We start from the raw sequence: 23,002 nt of genomic DNA on the forward strand, positions 1-23,002 counted from the left end.
TGAGCCACAACTACTGAGCCTGCGCGTCTGAAGCCTGTGCTCCGCAACAAGAGAGGCCGCGATAGTGAGAGGCCCGCGCACCGCGATGAAGAGTGGCCCCTGCTTGCCACAGCTAGAGAAAGCCCTTGTACGGAAACGAAGACCCAACACAGCCAAAAATAAATAAATAAATTAATTAATTAAAAAAAAAAACCAAAGCACATCAAAAATAAAAATAATGTTAAATTTAAAAAATAAAAAAAAAGGGACTTCCCTGGTTGTGCAGTGGTTAAGAATCCACCTGCCAATGCAGGGGACACAGGTTCAAGCCCTGGTCCGAGAGGATCCCACATGCTGTGGAGCAGCTAAGCCCGTGCGCCACAACTACTGAGCCTGCCCTCTAGAGCCTGCGAGCCACAATTACTGAGCCCATGTGCCACAACTACTGAAGCCCACACGCCTAGAGCCCGTGCTCTGCAACCAGAGAAGCCACCGCAATGAGAAGCCCACGCACCGCAACGAAGAGTAGCCCCTGCTCGCGGCAACTAGAGAAAGCCTGTGCGCAGCAACGAAGACCCAATGCAGCCAAAAATAAATAATATAAATAAAAATAAATTTATAAAAACACAAACAAAAAAATAAGTAAATAAGTAAATAAAAGGCCCTTTCCAGACTGGAGTCTCACTGCAGTTTGCCCTTGCTGTGACCTTCAGTTGTGTATGTATTAAGTGACTGGTCACATGAGGAAAGTACTGAAACTGACATTCTACCCTTTCTTTTCTTCTTTCTATCTTTGGAATAGAGTCAATGAGCTGATGTTGGCTAATGAGTACTGGATCTGAGAAATTGGCGTAAAACTTAAGTATGATTTCCTCTTTGGCAAGAGCCCGGTTTGCTGGTTGACCATAGCCAGTTAAAGATTTATCATGAAACTCCTCACCAGGTTAAAGTTTACAACTTAATTAAGGAAATCAGTATAAGGGCAAACCTTCTTGGTACAGATTTTTTTGACTGAAATTCACATAACATAAAATTAACCATTTTAAAGTGAATGTTTAAGTACATTCACAACATTGTCCAACCAACACTTCTATTTCCAAAACATTTTCATCACCCCAAAAGAAAACTCTATACCCATTAAACAGTTACTCCCAGCTCACCCCTTCTCCCAGGCCCTAGGAACTACCAATCTGTTTCTGTGTCTTCACCTACTTTGGACATTTCATATAAGTGGCATCATACAAGTGTGGCCTTTTGTTTCTGGCTTCTTCCACTTAGCATAATGTTTTCAAGGCTCATCCATGTCGTAGCATGTGTCAGAATTCCTTCCATTCAATTCCTGCTTAATAGACTCATAACCAATTAATGGAGAGGAAAGGCAAACAATCTGGCTCCTTTTAATAAAATTTCCTATTCAGATCCTGGTCTTGAATACGAGAAAAAACACACCCAATGCTAATCAAAGGAGGGGGCTTCTTGACCTTGAGAATTCATAATACTCCTATCGGAATTCTGTGAGCACTGGCTTAGGGGTTAGAATTGGAAGTTTCAAATGTGCAAATGGTCTGTATTTGTAAAAATTATGACCAAAGCTATAAGTATATATGATGTACACTTTAAAAGAAGGAAAGATGGGATTGATTGCCAAATATTAGATAATAGAGGGCTCAGAAGATGACTGTTCCTGGTCCTGCCTACAGCTTGCCTGATGAGGCTGATAATCTGCTGCTGTTACGGCCCATGAAAACTTGTTTGTTGTGCAGTATTGTTTTCCCAAGACAACAAGAACCTTCACCTAAAATAGCAGGTCAGAGGCTGCTCTGGCTTGTGATGTTTCCATCATGGCCATCAAGATAACAAAGGGAGCAGCTAACCTAGGCAAGGACATGGGTGATTGTGCAAAGTCTGGTTCAAGGTTACATATTCAGGCAGCCCATAACCTTTTAAAATAATTCTGCATCATTTTTAGTGAATTTGAGATATAAATTATTGAGAGCCATAAGATGGCAAATACACCGCACCTATGTATTTGAATATAAATAAATATGAATGTTCCAATTCCCCTCAGCCCCAACCAGTATTTGTCTTGTGACCCCCATGTATTGCTTTTTGGCAAATGGCAGCGTAGAATTTCAGAAGTTAAAAAGTACTTAAAAAACTAATTCTTGAAAAGTGCTTAGCCTAACACATTTGCATTTTGCCCTCTATCTGTCCTTTCTTTTGGTGACCTCATACCCATGGAATTTGCCGTGACATGCTAGAAAAGAAAACTGCAGACTCATGTCAGTAACTCGAAACGGATTGTGGCCGGTCAATAGTTGTCAACACAGATGTCTGGTTGGAACTTGGCAACACTGAGCAGCACAGGTGAAGAGCAGACATTCAACAATGTCCACTTGCTAGATGGACGCTCTTATCACTACTAAATGATGTGGCCTTTTTAGTCAAGGAAGGGTTTTCAAATACCCAAACCCCAAACCCCTTATACCTTAATGATGTTAAAACTGTAAGCCAAGTCTTGTTAAAAAAAAATAGCATAGGGACTGTCTGGATTTTTTTTAAATTGATGGGTTACAAATTCAAGGGCCTACCAAAAAAGGGCCAGGCTGGTAACATAGGTGCATATGCTCAGTTCAAGCTTGAAAACAGGTGGCAGTGGACATTTAGACCCTAGGGAGGGATGCGAACCTTAGCAAACTGAAAACATCTGTCCTGTCTAGGGTGGGCACCCACTACGTGCCTCCCACAGTTATTCCCACGAAGGAATCCACGTGCCAGAGGCTGATCAGACGTGTTGAAAGCTTGTGTCAAAGGCAGCTTTTTGACCTCATAGAATCTGACCCATGTTCAGGTCACACTTCTCTTGTCTCCGCTTTCTCTCTTTTTGGGTAGAACAGCTGTTCTCTGGTATTCTGCATTCACCATTTTATTACACAAGGTCATGTGAAATCCACATCCTGTGGGAGACATTGAATGACAAGATATGATGTCATTAAATTCAGGATTCAAGTTAGCCAAACCCTGGAACTTAAATTGGGGGGTTTTGTTTGTTTGTTTTCCCTAAAGCTCCTTATATTGACTCCTGGCCAGGGATAAAGTGCCTCTAGTTAACAGTCTATTAAAAGGACACCACTTGAATATAGAGTCTCCAAAATCTTATTCTACTTTCTATTAATAACAACCTATGTCTGTTTTCAGTGTATTTTTTGCTTTGTTTGCCTGGTGTGTCTTCTTTCTGCTGAAATAGATGTGTCTGGGACAGATCTTGTTACGCTTTTTAAAAATTATTTCTTTCCTTCTGCCACATCTCCTAGGCTAGAATGAGAAAAACTCAAAGTTGATGACTAATGATGTGCAATTTTTGACATGGAGTGATGTCTCAGACACATTGTTCCTTTCTAAGAATGTGTACATTCAACATGCAAAAAGTATATATAACATGCATCCATAATAGATTTAAATTAACAACAACAAAACACCCAGCAAAAATTAATTAGCCAGGGGCTACGGGGAATGTTGAATGTTCGTTTTCTCTCTTTCCAACTGCTCAGTTGTTATTATTTTTTAATTTGCAAGCAGGAAAGCAAGGACAGCTTCTGGTTCTGGATCCCGTTTGGGCCATGTGGATTCCTTGCCCTCTGTTCTTCTGATCTGATTCATCCCAGGGCTGGATGGAAACCCAGAGGGCAGAGCCCACCCAGGGACAGCTCGGGGAGCAGGAGTTCCTGAGGGTTCCACCTGTCATCCAATTCCCAGATTCAGATGGATAGAGAGGTCACCTGTGGCCCAGAACCTGCTTGGGAAAAAGAGAAGGAGCTGGGAAGAGAGTTGGTAGAAATATATGCTAAGAGGAAAGAATTAGTTCATTCATTTTTTTTTTAATATAAATGTATTTATCTATGGCTGCATTGGGTCTTCATTGCTTCGCGCGGGCTTTCTCTAGTGGTGAACAGGGACTGCTCTTTTTTTTTTTTTTAATTAATTAATTAATTTATTTTTGGCTGTGTTGGGTCTTCGTTTCTGTGTGAGGGCTTTCTCTAGTTGCGGCAAGTGGGGGCCACTCTTCATCGCGGTGCGCGGGCCTCTCACTATCGTGGCCTCTCTTGCTGCGGAGCACAGGCTCCAGACGCGCAGGCTCAGTAATTGTGGCTCACGGGCCTAGTTGCTCCGCGGCAAGTGGGATCTTCCCAGACCAGGGCTCGAACCCGTGTCCCCTGCATTAGCAGGCAGATTCTCAACCACTGCGCCACCAGGGAAGCCCCGGGACTACTCTTCATTGCGGCGTGCAGGCTTCTCATTGCAGTGGTTTCTCTTGTAGAGCACAGGCTCTAGGCACGCGGGCTTCAGTAGTTGCGGCACATGGGCTCAGTAGTTGTGGCTTGTGGGCTCTAGAGCGCAGGCTCAGTAGTTGTGGCTCATGGGCTTAGTTGCTCTGCAGCATGTGGGATCTTCCCAGACCAGGGCTCAAACCCATGTCCTCTGCCTTGGCAGGTGGATTCTTAACCACTGTGCCACCAGGGAAGCCCGGTTCATTCATTTTGATTCAGTCAGAACAGAAACAATGGCTCTCTCCCCATCCATCAATTCCTTGATCTCCTCTGCAGCCTCCTCCCTGGCAAGCCCTGCTCTGGCCCTCCCAGTACGGTTGATCCATCTTTGCCTCCTGCCCCCAAGATGCCCAAAGACAGGGAGACCTCTCCCGGCAATGAGAGACATCACTCTGCATGGGGGACAAAAAAGAGAAAGCTAGGCTTTAAAGACAACACTGGGGAGATGGAGAGAAGATGGGGGTGGGAGATTTGATCTCTGCCTAACTGTCTTCCTGCCACTGGGATTCCTCTCTGTGTCACCAGACATTGCTCTCTGCCTCCTCCTTCATTCTTGAAATACAGTCCATCCCTGTTATTTGCAGATTCTGTGTTTGCCAGTTTGCCTACTCGCTAAAATTTCTTTGTAACACCAAAACAAATACTCCCGTGCTGACCCAGCAATCCCACTACTGGGCATATACCCAGAGAAAACCATAATTCAAAAAGACACATGCACCCCAATGTTCATTGCAGCTCTATTTACAATAGCCAGGTCATGGAAGCAACCTAAATGCCCATCGACAGACGAGTGGATAAAGAAGATGTGGCACATATATACAATGGAGTATTACTCGGCCATAAAAAAGGAATGAAATTGGGTCATTTGTAGAGACGTGGATGATCTAGAGACTGTCATACAGAGTAAAGTAAGTCAGAAAGAGAAAAAAAATATCGTATATTAATGCATATATGTGGAACCTAGAAAAATGATACAGATGAACCGGTTTGCAGGGCAGAAATAGAGACACAGATGCAGAGAACAAACGTATGGACACCAAGGGGGGAAAGCGGTGGGGGTGGGGGTGGTGGGATGAACTGGGAGATTGGGATTGACATGTATCCACTGATGTGTATAAAATGGATGACTAATAAGAACCTGCTGTATAAAAAATAAATAAAATTCTAAAATTTAAAAAAAAAAATACTCCCACACTTTTCTGGTCATTCACAGACAAGCGCAGAGCTGTGAAAAATGTGAGTAGCCGACTTCACCTGCTCCTAGCTGACCTGGAACATGGGGACACTCTGCCTTCTTCTTTCAGCTCTTACACTGTAAACGTGTGTCCTCTTCGAGGTCTATTTAGGGCAGCATTTTTTGTATTTTTGTGCTTTTTTAAATTGTGGTAAGATTTTATAACATAATATTTATTGTTTTAACCATTCATAAGTACACAATTCAGGGGCAGTGAATACGTTCGCAACATTGTGTAACCATCACCACTCTCTACATCTCAAACTGTTTCGTCATTCCCAACAGAAACTCCGTACCCATTAAACACAAACTCCCCCTTCTGCCCTCCCCCCCAGCCCCTGGTAACTTTTGTACTACTTTTCATCTCTATGAATTTGACCGCTCTAATTACTTTATATAAGTGGAATCATGTGGTGTTTGTCCTTCTGTGTCTGGCTTATTTCACTGGGCACAATGTCTTCGGGGTTCAGCCATGTTGTGGCATGTGTCAGAACCTCATTCTTTTTGTGGCTGTATAATATTCCATTGTATATATATACACACCACACTTTGTCCATTCATCTGTTGATGGACTCAGGTTTTTTCCACCTTTTGGCTATTGTGAATAGTGCTGCTACAAACATGGGTGTACAAATATCTGTTCCAGTCCCTGCTTTCAGTTCTTTTGGATATATGCCCAGGAGTGAAATTGCTGGGTTATATGATATTTTTGTGCTTTTTGTTGCTGATTTCACTGCTTAAAATGCCCCAAACGTAGTGATGAAGTGCTGGCTACTGTTCGTTCCCAGAAGGCGGTGAGGTGTCTTATGGAGAAAATATGTGTGCAACATAAGCTTCCTTCAGGTATGCGTTATAGTGCTGTTGGTTATGAGTTCAGTGTGAAAGACTCAACAGTATATAGTAAGTGAAGTGTCTTGAAACAGAAACAAAAAAAAAAACCCTATATCTGAAATGATTTTGTGTCTATTTTTCATCCACATGTATAGCCATGAACTTATGTGCTTATCTTTGTTGATGACAACTAGAGTTTCTTTTTTTATTCTCATTTTTAAAGAGGGATTCCAGGGGAAGCTTGAATTTTCTGGAACTTATATGGACAACAGTATCAATACTGAAACTTGATATTTTTATTCTTAATTTTTAAAACTTTACAGTAAAGGAAGCAAATACTCTGAATTGACTTAAAATCTCTATGGACATTTTATAACATCTCAGTATCTAAGCAAGCATCAATTAAATGAGTGAAGTCTCTCTCTAGTCCCTACTACGATTTACATTATTTTCACGATGATTCTCTGTACCCACAAGTGAACCTCATGCTGCAGCTCCATGATGGCTGTTTTTGCTCATTGACAGCAGAAGAGGCAATGACCAGGGGAACAAATGCGTGGTTGGAGCTTTAAACCCAGAAAAGCCCTGTAAAGGCCTGGGTTCATGTTCAAGTGCATTTGAGAACAGTCGATTTCCACTCTGCAGTTAATGGGGAGCTGTTTATCTGTGTGACCTTGTGCAAAGCTTGGGCCCACCCTGGGCCTTACTGTCCTGTGTGCAAAATGAAACTTTCACACCAGAAGTCTTCAAAGTCCCTCTGGAACTTTGTGTGGATAATCGCTGTCCCTCCAGGTTAGCGGGAGCCCCAAGGGAGGACTGAGATAACGTATGCAAGATCTTTTCAAAGTTAAAGCGTGAATAATAACAACAACAATAATAATGTTAATAGGACGATGATGATTGTGGAACCAGAGAAACCAAAATGCCTTTTCCAGAGGCTCACAGTGGGTCTTGGTTATTTGTTAAGGGGAAGATGAAATGCAGGTTTTCTGAGATTATTGCAAGTGTGAGGACAGACATCGATTGTTTACCATGTGCCCGACACTCTGCTGGGGGATTACACACATGTTCTCTCCACTCTCATGACAGCCCCAGAAGGTAGGTATTGTTCATCTGCCCGTTTTACAAATGAAGAAACTGAAGCCCAGTGTTACCTAGCTTGCCCAAGGTCCCTTGGTTCCGTGTCAGAGCTGGAATTTGACCCCAGGTCTCTTTGCCCCTGAGGTCCTTAATCCCTATGCGTTGTACAATCAGCGTATAGAATGGGCCAGAACACTAGTGGGACAAAACAGTAGTCTTATTTTTTTCTGTTGCTACCTTTATTATCCTCTATCAGAGCTCCCTTTCTCACCCTTAATAACATCTTAGGCAGATCCCATAGCTTTCTGGTCACTTTCAGCTCTTAAAAAGTCCAGTATAGTCGAAAACTTTATTCTCACGTCCACATCAGAGCTGCACCCTTTTCCCAGCTCAGGCCGGACCCAAATAGGAGACCTGCAATGAGGAGGGGGCACAGCCTCTTCTACTTCTTTACTCCTTCCTGTCCGGCTTGTGGCTCCTTGGGAGTCCGGGCAGAGGGGAGGGGGATTAGAGGTACAGAGGACAAGGTGTTGTAACTGTTGTCTTTCAGCTAACTCTAGGGAGAATTTTTAATAGGACCCATTTTGAGTTCCTTGACAAAAGTGTGCAATTTCTGGCTAACCTGTTTCAACAGACCCCCTCCATCCTCCCCAGCCTCAGGTCCTACTCCTCATGACCTCTTACTAATGCCTGGCAGGCAGCTTTCTCAGGTGGGTTCATTCAAGATGCTTGGGCGTGGGTACCAGCCACAGGACACAAGTGCATCCCCAGTGAGCCAAATGGTGGCCATGCACACCTCTCCCACTTCTGTCTTCTCCTTAGCCTGCCATCAAGAGGAGGGGCTCCAGCCGGCTTCCTGCCTTCCAAATCTTCCAGACTTAGCAGGCTCCAGACTTTTCATTCATGAACGCTACCAAGCGCCAGGACAGTCCGGTCAATTTGTCCCAGGAACTCTAACATCAAGCTCTTCATGGATCCACAGGAGCACCAGGGCCTGAGCACCCCCACTCAGTAAACATCTAGGTGGGGAGCGGGAGGCTGGTCCCCCCCCTCTCCCGGGGTCCTCTAATCCCTCTCACAGCAGAGGGGAGGGAACACCCCATTCCTGCTGTGTGGACAGCTCCCTGCCCACTCTCCTCCATGCCTTTGTGAATTTCTGATTTCAGAGGTAGGGAGGCAGTAGGGGTTGAGAGTCATCAGGTAGATTCTACTATCTTTTGGTAAATCCGGCAAGGATGTTCCTAGCCACCTGCTCTGGAAGACGGAAAATTTATCATCATTGTTTTCAGCTCTAAGACGATACATAGCCCAAAATTTCAAGACACTAGGAAAAGTCCCATTCCATATTCTAGAAGCTTTGGTCGCAGATGGGTGGCTACTGTGAATGGCAGCTTCCACCTCCACTGATGGTTCTAGACATGACAGAAGCCTGGGAAGGCAGGGATGATTGGGAATTCAGTTACCACGAAGTTCCCTTTTCTGTAGCTCCATTTCTCAGCCTTCTGTTCCAGAAAATCATCTTCACAGAGTAAGACATCTTTTTGGCTCTTACCCTTTCCAAATGGGAAATTCTAGGAAGGCAGAAATCGTTCTTAAAAAGAACATAGCTATCCAGGCTGACAGGACCTTAAAGGCAGCCCAAGTGATGACATCTTTCTTAACATCATGAGAACACAGGTTTCCTTCCAGAGAGCCATTTGTCACCTTCTTCGACTTAAGTACTTTTGAAGCCCAGGTGTCCATGGCCCTATGCCGAAAAAGAAAAAAAAAAAAAAAGCATGATTAATGGAGACAGACAGGATCCCTATTCTCAAGGATATTTATTAACTTTGAACAAAATGATATAAATATGGAACCAGATGTGTACATGGATATTAGTTTAACTTGGACATAAGTAGCCAAATCCCTGCTTTTCTCTTGGCTCCTGGTGCCAAGAATGAAAGGCTTGGGGGCAGAGCGTTTAAGGCTGTTGTAGTTTTCTTCTGTTTTCACATTTGGTCGTTGTGCGTCCCTGATAGAAGACCAGCGAGTTGCTAGAGGGTTTGATTTCCTTGATGCTGCTCCATATTCACCTATTTCTGACTTTGGCAGTAATTCCAGTGCCAATCACCAGCTTTCTATATTTATCAGCAGCTGCTTCAGTGATGTGGAAACAATTTTCTCAACAGCTGAAAAACATGAAGATAGAGACGAGGACATTTTGTTCTTTATAAAAGAGCTTAGTTGGAATGAGCATAGGAGACACAAACCATCAGCACAAATCTTTTTATCTCAGCATCTTTTCCACTTTCCCCAGCGTGACATCAGGATTAAGGAGAGTATAAAGTTTTGTCCAGAGAGGAACGAATGTGTAACCTCTGTGGAATACACTGGAATACTTTGAATCAGCTGGGCCAGTATCCTACTTTCCAGGAGGCCATCTTTGTTGATTTGCTTGATTTATGTCTTAAGGTTTGGGATGAAGGAGCCTCATCCCCAGCCTTTACTTCCAGCCCAGTTTCACCAGCTGGCTGGCTCTAGGTGGTCACACTCGGTGAATGCTTCTTCATGAAACATAATCAAGGTCAGTTGAAGAACATGTGCCCTCCGTGGAACACTGCAGGGCGTAGAGGATCTGAGAGGTTCAGGACACCACCTGCGAGGTCAGAGGCTTCCAGACTGCAAGGCAGTTTGACTCCATGACTGTGAGGAATAATAAAGATTGTGAAAAACAACTACTGTTTCAAAACAACTATGCCATGTCTATAAAACGCTCACACGATGCCTGGTTCACCAAAGCCCTCAGTGCAGAATGATCAGAGAGGTCATTATTGCATTCAAATTGTCTCAGCTGCTGTCAGAGCTCTGGGGTATCTGGGCATTAATGTGCTTATAAAAAGAGCAAGACAGAATCAAGAAACCTGGTTTCTAGTCCCATCGGCTGCTACCAAGGAAAGGGGAACCACGTGGAGCGCCCAACAGGTACCAAGCATTCTAAGTGTTATATGAAGCACTTCATGACGCGGAGTTTCTCTTCTTCCTCGCAGCAACCTGAGAAGTGGGTCAGCATTTCCCAGATGAAGAAATGAGGGGTCAGAGAGAATAACTTTTCCGAATTAGAGCCCAAGCGTTCCTAATCCTAAAGCCAGCCCTCTCGCCGTCCCCTCACCTTTGATCTCCCTCAACCCCAGTGCTATGCAGGGGAGATACCAAACAGCCCCACCGACCTTCTTGAGCCTGTCTTCAGTTGTAGAATTGAAAACCTATCTCTAAAGTTTATTTTCTGCTTTAAGAATTCTATCAACCAGCATCTTCCGTATTATTTTAAATCCTTATTGCCACCTAGTGGGCATAATCTAATCAGAAGAATGAAGAAAATTTTCAGTTCACTTGGATTAAAACCTGCCACTTCATCTTAAATCCATATTGTGCTCCTGACCTTTAAAAATTGTATTTATGAGCAAATATCATGGCCTTCCTTTCTTTTTTTTAAATTTATTAATTTATTTATTTTGGCTGTGTTGGGTCTTCGTTTCTGTGCGAGGGCTTTCTCCAGTTGCGGCAAGCGGGGGCCTCTCACTATCGCGGCCTCTCCCGTTGTGGAGCACAGGCTCCAGACGCGCAGGCTCAGTAATTGTGGCTCACGGGCCCAGCTGCTCTGCAGCATGTGGGATCTTCCCAGACCAGGGCTCGAACCCGTGTTCCCTCGCATTGGCAGGCAGATTCTCAACTGCTGCGCCACCAAGGAAGCCCCATTTTTATCTTTATAGTAAACTACCAGATGAGTGGTCCCCTTTGAAAGATTTTTGGTGAGTTGCTGGGAATCGTGTAAATCCCAGCTTTTAAAAAAAATATGTAACGCTTTGTGACCATATAATACACACTCAGCTTATAATGGGCTATACTTAAAGAAATTCTAATCTGCAATATTCATAACTTGTATAGTAGATATACTTTTAACTTTATAAATATTTTGCTCAGCATTTTTTTACATTCTCGTGATAAAAAAATATGAGCTTATGTTATGCATACTGTTTTACAGCTTGCTTTTTTTTTTACTCAATCTATTTTGGACATCTTTCCTTGTCAGCACACAAATCTACCTCATTCGTTTCAGTGGTATGTAGTATTCCATTATTGACCATACTGTAATCAATGTAACCAGTTTCTCATTAATGTCCACATAGGTTATTTTCAGCTTTATTGTTACAAAAATGTGGTAGAGGATGAATATATATTCTTCAGGGGATGGACATACACGTACACTCACATGCACATTCTTTTGCAAATTTATTTGTAGAATAAAATCTTAGACATGAAATTGCTGAATATAAAGGTTATGTAAATACCCACTGACCAGAGGTCACCAGAAGCACACCTGTAATCAATAAAAAAAAAGTCAGGTGTACTTAACAAACCACAGCAAGGGAGAAAACGAGAAGAATTGTGAGCTATCTCTGGATGACATTTAGAGGAACTTTTTATAGGATTTGGGCTTGTGCTGGGTACTGTTAGGGAAGTTCTTCTAGAAGGAGAGAGAATTCAAGTTAGGCTAGAAATGTCATTCTTAGTACAGGAGCAGCAGTCACAGATGTGGTCAGAAAAGGGGTGTGTGTAATCGTTTTGTGTACCGATTATTCCGTGAGTGTTTTTTATGATCAGTTGGGGACATCATGAGCAACGTGCCAACAGTGCTTTCTTTCACTTTCTCAGGTACGTTGATTTTACAGAAATTGCTTTACAGAAAGGTTGTACCAATTTACAGGCAGACCTCGGAGATACTGCCTATTCGGTGGGATCAGTTCTAGACCACCACAATAAAGCAAATACAGCAATAAAATGAGTCACATGAACTTTTTTGGTTCCCCAGTGCGTATGGAAGTTATATTTACACCATTCTGTAGTCTATTAAGTGTGCAAAACATTATGTGTAAAAAAGCAATGTACATACCTGTATTAGAAAATACCTTATTGCTGAAAAATGCTAACCATCATCTGAGCCTTCAACGAGTCTTAGCGGGAATACCAAAGATCACTGATCACAGATCACCATAACAAACATAATAATAATGAAAAAGTTTGAAAAATTGGGAGAATTACCAAAATGACACATGAGACATGACATGTGAGACATGTCAAAAGAGACATGAAGTGAGCAAATGTTTTTGAAAAGATGGCGCCAATAGACTTGATTGAGGTAAGGTTGCCACAGACCTTCAATTCGCATTATATTTGAAGCACAATAAAGTGAAACACAATAAAATGGGGTACGCCTGTATATTCTTCTGGGTTCTCTTAAATATTCCATTTCCCTAACAACCATGTTTTTAATAATCAGAATAAGGGCAATTGTAATAATAGCAAATGTTTATAGAGCTCTAAGTCCTTTATTTCATTGATTCCTCATCAGAGAACTTGAGACAGGCACTAATAGCATCCTGGCTTTCATATGAGGAAACCAAGACTTAGAAAAGAGGAGAACCGGCCTGGGTCACGTGGCTAGCCAAGATGAGCTGGGGTGCAGAACCATGTCGTCTCATTCCAGGGCCCACACTCTTTACCATGAAGAAACACGTTCTCCTCTATCTGCTTCACAGGAGCCTGTCACGGAGAATCGAAAGCTAAGGAATTACGAGCCATTGAATTGATGATCACAAATCTTCGAAGGTCTGGTTTAGGCTGATAAGGAAGTAGAGTCCTGTTTACAAAAATGAGACTTACGGGCAGCCTTCCAAGAGTCCCATACATAGTGTTAGAGACGCATCCAGCATGGGAGTGCTTAGCTACTCACATGGGCCCTCAATTAATAAAGGCCGATGAGAGCTTTCTTAAAATCACAGCCAAGACGCTATAATTAAATATTCTCTGGGCCGGCTGGAGCTCAGAGGGTATTTAAATCACCCCCAAGGAAATAAACTGATGAAGGACCTCCATGCCCTTGGATCCACGGAGGTTTATGACGTTCGCATCCTGTGTGAGGATGGGGCCTGCGAGTCTGCTGGGGAAGGTTTCGAGCAGGGAGAGAACGCAGAATGAAATTGTGCTTAAGTAAATATTTATTGAGGGTGTGGTGGGTGCACACTGGGGTTCAGAGCAGGCCTGCATGCTTGGATTTAGCAAAACAAACGTAGAGTAACCACTGGTGGCTGCTTTTTTCCAGATTGTGCTGGCTGTGGACGAGATATCAAGAACGGGCAGGCGCTTCTGGCTCTGGAAAAGCAGTGGCACTTGGGTTGCTTTAAATGCAAGTCCTGCGGGAAGGTCCTCACCGGGGAGTACATCAGCAAGTAAGACTGGGGCCTGGGGCGTGGATCCTTTCAGCAGGGATGGGGCCGTCTTGGGCCCTCTGTAGGCCCTGCTCTCCGGGTCTCCACCCCATCCCATCAGACATAATGAAAAACATTCACATCCCACAATCAATATGAACTTTTTGCTATAAAACTTTTGAAGAGAATTTTATTCTTCTGTTGTTGCCTACTATAAGTTTAATGAAATATTCATCATTGCCTAATGTAACAATGAAGCTGACATAACTGTAGGCTGTATGTTGTAACCAATTAAGCATTTAGTAATTTTACTTTTGCTAATTTTTTTTTCCTATTTGGAACTAGTAAACCTTTACCCTCCTTCTAGGTCTCAGACATATTTGTAGACACCCCCCCCCCAAAAAAAAAACCACTCAGGGTCTAGGCACGGAGCCCATTAGGACCACCAGGGAATAGGTTCATTAGAGTCAGATGCTGGTGTAGATAATAAAGCAGGTGAAGTTTTTGTTTTTGTTTAATGTAACCTGGAAAAACTAGATACAGTGGTTACCTTTCAAATTAAGGAGGAGGGACTTCCTCGGTGGTCCAGTGGTTAAGACCCCGCACTTCCACTGCAGTGGGCGCGGGGTTTGATCCCTGGTCAGGGAATCAAGATTCCACATGCCGTGCAACAAGGCCAAAAAAAAAAAAAAAAAAAATTAAGGAGGAAAGAATGAGCATGGAGCGGGGGGAGGGTCCAGTAGCAGTGAGGGAAAGTTGTCCCCTATCCACTTTAAAAAATGGTCTCCAACCAGCACCTATTCAAAACAAATTTTAATGAATTTTAACGCAGGAATATAGTGAAACAAACAAAAGAAGTAGCTTAGGCCCCACCCCCTAGAAATCCAATTCTGCAGGTCTGGGGTGAAGCAAACACCAGTATTAGAAAGAGAGAAACTGCACAGGTGATTCTGATGCACAGCCAAAGCAAGAAGAGAGAAATGCGCGGCCTTTAACACTGACGGCCGTGCAGCGCTAGGTAACTGGGCTGAGTGGCACGTTTTAACTCTTCCGTGCAATGGCACACATAGAACATGATATTTTTCACTGTGTCCTGAGGGAAATGAAGGAGGTTGCAGGAGGCTGAATGAGAGGCCCTGGACCCCTAGGGCCCCTGAGGGCTAAGGGGATGGCGTCTCCATGCTGTTGGGAGCTCTGGCATATGAGTCAGTGAGCTGGTGGGGGATGAGGAAGAGGGACCCTGGGACCACAGCTGAAGCCCATCTTGCAGCTGAAGCTGCAAGAGAGAGAGACTCCAGGTTTTTGCTAGTTAGGTCTGAGGCAGTCCGGGAATCAGCAGCCGTAACCCTTTGGCTGTTATTTCCACGTGGCTTGGAGAACCTCAGCGTTCTCCCTGAATCATTTGGTTTTGTGGGCTTTGACCCTGTCTGACCAGGTCTCCAGACACGTGAGCGCTGGGTGGGAGAGAAACAGCTTCTGCTACCGTTCTGTGCAGGAGGGCGGAGAGAAATGGGGTCTGGGTGTCTTTCCTGCCCTCGGCCTTCTTGGGAGCTGACGCTCTTTGTCCTGCAGGGATGGCGCTCCGTACTGCGAAAAGGACTACCAGGGGCTCTTCGGGGTGAAATGTGAAGCCTGCCACCAGTTTATCACCGGCAAGGTCCTGGAGGTAAGTGACAGACGGTCTTCCCTCAAAGCTCCCGTCATCTTCCTCAAGGCCCTGGAAAATACACAGGGGTCTCTTTTCCCATTTTTTTCCATCTTCTTCTCACATGTGGAGGAAAGAGTAGTTGTAGATGACGAATCACTTAGAGACCTACTGTGTGGTGCTGTCTTCTCAGGCAGTGCCTACTGAGTGCTTGTGTGGAGGAAATTGGAAGGACGGGGAATTTGAGGGAAAAAAAGAATGAAAAAGAGTCTGTTAAGAATTATGTAGTAGGAAAGGTTATATTAAACTGTTCTTTTTTTTAGAAGTCAGAAAAGAGGAAATGAAGAGCGTGCTAGAGCCATGTGTGTGGGTGGTACACCTGTGCGTATGTGTGCCCGCATGTCTGTGTGTGCGTGTACACGTGTGCGCCCTTGTGTGTACACGTTGGAGTGTACAGACTCAGGGAGCAGAGGCCCCACATTGAAGCTAAGAGACGAAAGAGTCATTGGAGGTGAGGGCGTAGACTTCCCCACCCTTAGAGAACCACATCCTGTGTGACCCAGAACGCCCTGTGGTCCAGGCTGAGCCGAAGCCTGTCAGGTTCAGGTGTGACTCTGCCTCGCACCAGGGAGCGTGGTTCCTGCTTTCTCAGCAGCGGCCCCACCAGCTTCTGCCTCTGGGCTGAGCCGAGCTCCTCCTGGGCCGGGGCCACCTGTGGACATGAGGCCAGAGGTCAGAGAGTCACTGCCTGGCTTCTCGTAGGCCTGTGGGGTGTTAGCACATTCCCATGGAAGAAGTAGAGACTGCCTCACACCCGTCCCGCGTCTCAGGGCGGAGAATGTGCGCTGAGCAGAGGTGAGTCAGGACGCCCGGTGGAGTCCTTGGAAGGGAGCTGAACAACTTGTCACATCGCTTCAGCAAGACACCAGGGCACTGAATCCACTTCATCTCATTCAAACTTCCCAGCAGGGTATGTTTCAGGGACCCAGGACTGAATCCGAGAGTCCCCCAAGGTGTCACTGGGCAGCTTCTGTGGGATTTTACCAAGTTCGGGGTAGCCTTCCTAATCCCACAGCAAGCTCTGCAATGCCTTCCTGTCCGTGAAGTGCAAAAGGGGGCTGACGTTGGCTCTGTGCTGAGACCTAGTCCAGCTAATCGGATTTGGGAGATAAGGAAGTGCGTGTTGTCAATGCGGTTGCCTCTGACTCAGGGGAAGGGTGTTTCGGGAAGAAGGAACAGCAATGGCAGAGGCTCAGAGGCAAGCACAAGCACAGCACACCCAAGAAACAAAGTCATTTGGGCAGGAGCATGGCTGAGAGAGATGATGCTGGAGGAATGGGAGGGGCCCGAGCGTGAGGACCTCGAAAGTCACATTCAGGAGTTTGGCTTTACCCTAAGAGTGGTGCGAAGTGTTGAAGTGATTGTGGCTAGAGTGTCATATGGCTGGATCAGACTGTTGTGTGAAGAATAGGTGGGTGTCCTCAAATGCATGCGTGTGCCCCCATGTTCACGGCAGCTCTGCTCCCACCAGGCAGAAGGGAAAACAGCCCGGGAGTCCATGGATGGATGGATAAACACAATGCAGTATATATAGTCAATGGAATATCGTTCAGCCTTTAAAAGGAAAGAATTCTGATACAGGCTACAACATGCATGAACCTTGAAAACATTATGCCAAGTGGTAGAAGCCGGTCATGAAAGACCACACACTGTATGCTTCCATTTAGATGAAATATCCAGAGGAGATCGACCCCTAGAGAGAGAAAGCAGATTGGTGGTTGCCTGGAGTTTGGGGTAGGGACGGGGGATGGGGAGTAGCTGCTTATTGGTACCCCCTTGGGGCAATGAAAATGTTTTGGAACTAGATAGAGGTGGTGGTTGCACAACCTTGTGAATGTCCTAAATGTCACAGAATTGTTCCCTTTAAAATGGTTAATTTTATGTTATGTGAATTTCACCTCAATTTTTTAAAAAAATGGTGGAGACAGGGAGGCCACTTAGGAGAGCTTTGGACACCAAACAGTGGTGGCACTAGCTGGAGTGACACCTGAGAAGTAGATGCCCACCACCACACACACACACAGCCGGGGGTCGAGGAGGAGTTTCCATGGCCTTTCCAATAAGGCTTTTATTGCCAGCCCAAGGATACTTCAAGGCTGGGTTTGGGGCCCAGGGTGATGCACATCCCTAGGAAAGCTATTGGAGAAGATGCATGTGACCCATCCAGAGGGTAGCTTAAAATCCAGCAGTCTCATCCCAAGACACAAAGTACAGTAGTCCTCGCCTGTCCTCTGAATGTGCCCCTCGTCCCTCCACAGAGTGAGGAGCCCTGAGTGGGGCCTTACAGCATTTCCTTGGCTTCCCAAGTTTGATCTGCTGCACAGGTCTGAAATAAACCTGTAGAGTTGGAAGCAATTAGGAAATTTCATTTTAAAACAAGATGGAGTGTAGACTTACTGTGATGAACCATGTGTAAAAATACCGAATCACTATGTTGTACTCCTAAAACTAATAGAATATTGTCTGTCGATTCTAATTCAATAATAAACAAATAACTAAAACACCAGAACTATAGCAAGAGAGGCGGGAAGACAGTGAACGCAGCCCCCAGCTTGAGCACCACATTTGTAGACAGCGTGGATGGAAGCAGCTATCTCCTCAGGCCAAATGTGGGACTATGTCCCCTGAGAATAGTTAGGGAGGCAAAAGGACTTGTGAGGGGTGTTGATTATCTTCAGATTTAGTTCAACAGCTGTAGGAAGGAATCTCTACAGTAAAACTAGATGCTGTTTTGAAGACACATGCTGTTCTGAAGACACATCTGCTTACTCTGGTTTCTCCCTGGAGGCCCGAGTATTCCAGTGTGTGCAGGGGCTGTGAGGGCCCCTCACCCAATTGGCTTCAGGCCTCCGTGAGGGCCATTGATGAGGACGAAGCCTGGGACGCTTTCCACACAGAGGTGGGGCAGAGGTGGGGCAGAGGTGGGGCTTTTGGGAGCAGGTTGCAGCGGGGTTCTGGGCAGATTCAAGACCCACCCAGTGGGCGTGCCATCCCCCTCAGATGGGTGTGTGATCTAGAAAAATGTGCTGCACAGTGAACAGCTGACATGTGACAGCTCGTGAGTCAGCCTGGCTGGGTTCCCAGCACAAAACTCTGCCCTCCTCCCTCTGCCTTTTATTCTCTGACCCACTGTAGGTAAAGCATGATGATTCTGGATTTGTTGTAAATACTGTAATCCTTGCTTTTTGGGGTGTTTTTTTTTTTCCTGTTTTTAACATTATGGTAAAATCCACATAACATAAAATGTACCATCTTAACCATTTTTAAGTGTACAGTTCAGTGTATTACATAGATTCATAATGTTGTGCAACCATCACCACCATCCATCTCCATAACTCTTTATGACTTTGAAATCTGTACTTATTAAACAGTAACTCCCCATTCCCCTCTCCCCACAGCCCTTGGCAGTGACCACTCTACTTTCTGTCTCTATGAATATGACCACCCTGAGTGTCTCATATAGGTGGAATCATACAGTATTTGTGTTTTCCACTGATGGGCTTATTTCACTTAGTATAATGTCCTTGAGGTTCATCCATGTTGTAGCATGTGACCGTATTTCCTTCCTTTTTCAGGCTGAATAATATTCCATTGTATGGATGTACCACAGTTTGCCTATCCATTCTGTGATCTTTGATTTTTTTGGTTATGTTTCTGATTGATTTTATCCATAGAGATTATAAATGTATTATTAGTTCCCTGTGTCTTTTGTAACAGTGGTGGCTTAAAACCGCAGAAACTTATTGTCTCACAGTTCTGGAGGCCAGAAGTCCCAAACTGAAGTGTCGGCAGGGGCTGTGCTCCCTCCAAAGGCTAGGGGAGGGTCCTTCCTTGCCTCTCCAGCTCCTAGTGGCTGTGGCTACATAACCCTCATCCCTGTCTCCATCTCCACAGAGCCTTCAACTCTGTGTCCTCTCCTCTCTGTGTCAAACCTCCCTCTGCCTTTCTTTTAGAAGGTCACTTGTCATTGGATTTGAGGTCCACCCGGATCATTCAGGATGATTCCCTCCTCTCAAGATCCTTAGCTTAATTACATCTGTAAAGACCCTTTCTCCAAACATTCACAGGTTCCAGAGATTTGATGTGGATATATCTTTGGGGGGGGGGGCCACCAGTCCAGTAAACCTGGGAAATTACACAAGTATCATCCTGGTGAAGGCTGGAGCTCTGGTGTGGTTTTTTTTTTTTTTTTTAATCTCAACAGGTTTTATTTATTTATTTATTTATTTTTAAACATCTTTATTGAAGTATAATTGCTTTACAATGGTGTCTTAGTTTCTGCTTTATAACAAAGTGAATCAGTTATACATATACATATGTTCCCATATCTCTTCCCTCTTGCGTCTCCCTCCCTCCCACCCTCCCCATCCCACCCCTCTAGGTGGTCACAAAGCACCGAGCTAGCTATTTTACATTTGGTAGTGTATATATGTCCATGACACTCTCTCACCCTGTCACAACTCACCCCTCCCCCTCCCCATATCCTCAAGTCCATTCTCTAGTAGGTCTGTGTGTTTATTCCCGTCTTGCCACTAGGTTCTTCATGGCCTTTTTTTTTTTTTTTTTTCCTTAGATTCCATATATATGTGTTAGCATACTGTATTTGTTTTTCTCTTTCTGACTTACTTCACTCTGTATGACAGACTCTAACTCCATCCACCTCATTACAAATACCTCCATTTCATTTCTTTTTATGGCTGAGTAATATTCCATTGTATATATGTGCCACATCTTCTTTATCCATTCATCTGTCGATGGACATTTAGGTTGCTTCCATGTCCTGGCTATTGTAAATAGAGCTGCAATGAACATTTTGGTACATGACTCTTTTTGAACTATGGTTTTCTCAGGGTATATGCCCAGTAGTGGGATTGCTGGGTCGTATGGTAGTTCTATTTGTAGTTTTTTAAGGAACCTCCATACTGTTCTCCATAGTGGCTGTATCAATTTCCATTCCCACCAACAGTGCAAGAGGGTTCCCTTTCCTCCACACCCTCTCCAGCATTTATTGTTTCTAGATTTTTTGATGATGGCCATTCTGACCGGTGTGAGATGATATCTCATTGTAGTTTTGATTTGCATTTCTCTAATGATTAATGATGTTGAGCATTCTTTCATGTGTCTGTTGGCAATCTGTATATCTTCTTTGGAGAAATGTCTATTTAGGTCTTCTGCCCATTTTTGGATTGGGTTGTTCGTTTTTTTGTTTTTGAGCTGCATGAGCTGCTTGTAAATCTTGGAGATTAATCCTTTGTCAGTTGCTTCATTTGCAAATATTTTCTCCCATTCTGATGGTTGTCTTTTGGTCTTGTTTATGGTTTCCTTTGCTGTGCAAAAGTTTTTAAGTTTCATTAGGTCCCATTTGTTTATTTGTGTTCTTATTTCCATTTCTCTAGGAGCTGAGTCAAAAAGAATCTTGCTGTGATGTATGTCATAGAGTGTTCTGCCTATGTTTTCCTCTGAGAGTTTGATGGTATCTGGCCTTACATTTAGGTCTTTAATCCATTTTGAGTTTATTTTTGTGCATGGTGTCAGGGAGTGTTCTAATTTCATACTTTTACATGTATCTGTCCAATTTTCCCAGCACCACTTATTGAAGAGGCTGTCTTTTCTCCACTGTATATGGTTGCCTCCTTTATCAAAGATAAGGTGACCATATGTGCGTGGGTTTATCTCTGGGCTTTCTATCCTGTTCCATTGATCTATATTTCTGTTTTTGTGCCAGTACCAAACTGTCTTGATTACTGTAGCTTTGTAATATAGTCTGAAGTCAGGGAGCCTGATTCCCCCAGCTCCATTTTTCGTTCTCAAGATTGCTTTGGCTATTCGGGGCCTTTTGTGTTTCCATACAAATTGTGAAATTTTTTGTTCTAGTTCTGTGAAAAATGCCAGTGGTAGTTTGATAGGGATTGCATTGAATCTGTAGATTGCTTTGGGTAGTAGAGTCATTTTCACAATGTTGATTCTTCCAATCCAAGAACATGGTATATCTCTCCATCTATTTGTATCATCTTTAATTTCTTTCATCAGTGTCTTATAATTTTCTGCATACAGGTCTTTTGTCTCCTTAGGTAGGTTTATTCCTAGATATGCTATTCTTTTTGTTGCAATGGTAAACGGGAGTGTTTTCTTAATTTCTCTTTCAGATTTTTCGTCATTAGTGTATAGAAATGCAAGAGATTTCTGTGCATTAATTTTGTATCCTGCTACTTTACCAAATTCATTGATTAGCTCTAGGAGTTTTCTGGTAGCATCTTTAGGATTCTCTATGTATAGTATCATGTCATCTGCAAACAGTGACAGCTTTACTTCTTCTTTTCCGATTTGGATTCCTTTTATTTCTTTTTCTTCTCTGATTGCTGTGGCTAACACTTCCAAAACTATGTTGAATAATAGTGGTGAGAGTGGGCAACCTTGTCTTGTTCCTGATCTTAGTGGAAATGGTTTCAGTTTTTTTCTGGTGTGGTTTTAATTGAACCCTCGCTAAGCATCGGAGGTGTCCTAAGGCCACTTCTCTGGGTGTGGTTTTACCTGAGATACCAGCAGACACTGGAGGGAGATTTGAGAAGGAGGAGGGTCCCTGGACGATGATCAAGAAGCTCCAGGCTCAGCTATGTCACTAATTCCTGAGTGATTTTGGACAGATCGTTTAGCCTCTTTGAGACTATCTTCATTTCACAGGTAAAAGGAGTGGCATGTAACCTCTGAAACTCTACCCTGTTCTAAACTTCTCTCTCCGTTATTCCTTAATATCATAAGCCCTACCCATTACATTGGCTTGAGGGAGTGGGGAGGAGAGCCTTCATGTGTTTTAATGAAAAGGGCTCCAGGGGATAGGAAATCAGGGATTTACTCTTGGATCTGGAAATCACAGCTATGTGACCTTGGGCAGCTCACTCAATTTCTTTGAGCCTCAGTTTTTTCTTTAAATACAAGCATTAAAAATATATATGTAGGGCTTCCCTGGTGGTGCAGTGGTTGAGAATCCGCCTGCCAATGCAGGGGACACGGGTTCGAACCCTGGTTTGGGAAGATCCCACATGCCACGGAGCAACTGGGCCCGTGAGCCACAACTACTGAGCCTGCGCGTCTGGAGCCTGTGCTCCGCAACAAGAGAGGCCGCGATAGTGAGAGGCCTGCGCACCGCGATGAAGAGTGGGCCCCGCTTGCCACAACTAGAGAAAGCCCTCGCACAGAAACGAAGACCCAACACAGCCAAAAATAAATTAAAAAAAAAGAAAGGTAACTGAATCCTCCAGCTAAGGTGTATGCCCCAGTCCCTTTAAAAAAAAAAAATATATATATATATATATATATATATATATGTAAATCCAAGACTTGGACCACTTGACTCCTAAAGTTACTTTGGTTCTAAGGATCTGAGTTCTGTAATTCTCATGTCTTAGATCTAAGTGGTCAGAGCCAGCAGTTCTTTTTTTTCTGGAGAGATTTTCTGGAAACTGGCCTGTAACACTCAGCATGTGGCATACACTCAGACTGTAGTTTTATTTTTCATTAGCTTGCTTTCAGTTTTGTAAAAACTTATAACTTATATTTTGCTATAAGTGGCACATATTTTAGAGCTCTAAAATATGTGCCA

General features: G+C 43.9%; 1 protein-coding gene across 14 annotated transcripts in view; it reads left to right on the forward strand.

Annotated features, from left to right (window-relative positions):
- ABLIM1 (actin binding LIM protein 1) overlaps positions 1–23,002 on the forward strand; it is a 343,354-nt gene that overhangs the window by 225,930 nt on the left and 94,422 nt on the right. For all 14 annotated transcript variants that reach the window (XM_059899450.1, XM_059899459.1, XM_059899452.1 and 11 more), the window contains 2 exons: positions 13,592–13,718; positions 15,270–15,363. In XM_059899450.1, coding sequence (XP_059755433.1) covers positions 13,592–13,718; positions 15,270–15,363 — 221 coding nt within the window. The remainder of the gene's footprint in view (positions 1–13,591; positions 13,719–15,269; positions 15,364–23,002) is intronic.

This window comes from Balaenoptera ricei, chromosome 16 (genome assembly GCF_028023285.1).
Source record: "Balaenoptera ricei isolate mBalRic1 chromosome 16, mBalRic1.hap2, whole genome shotgun sequence".
Lineage (NCBI taxonomy): Eukaryota > Metazoa > Chordata > Mammalia > Artiodactyla > Balaenopteridae > Balaenoptera > Balaenoptera ricei.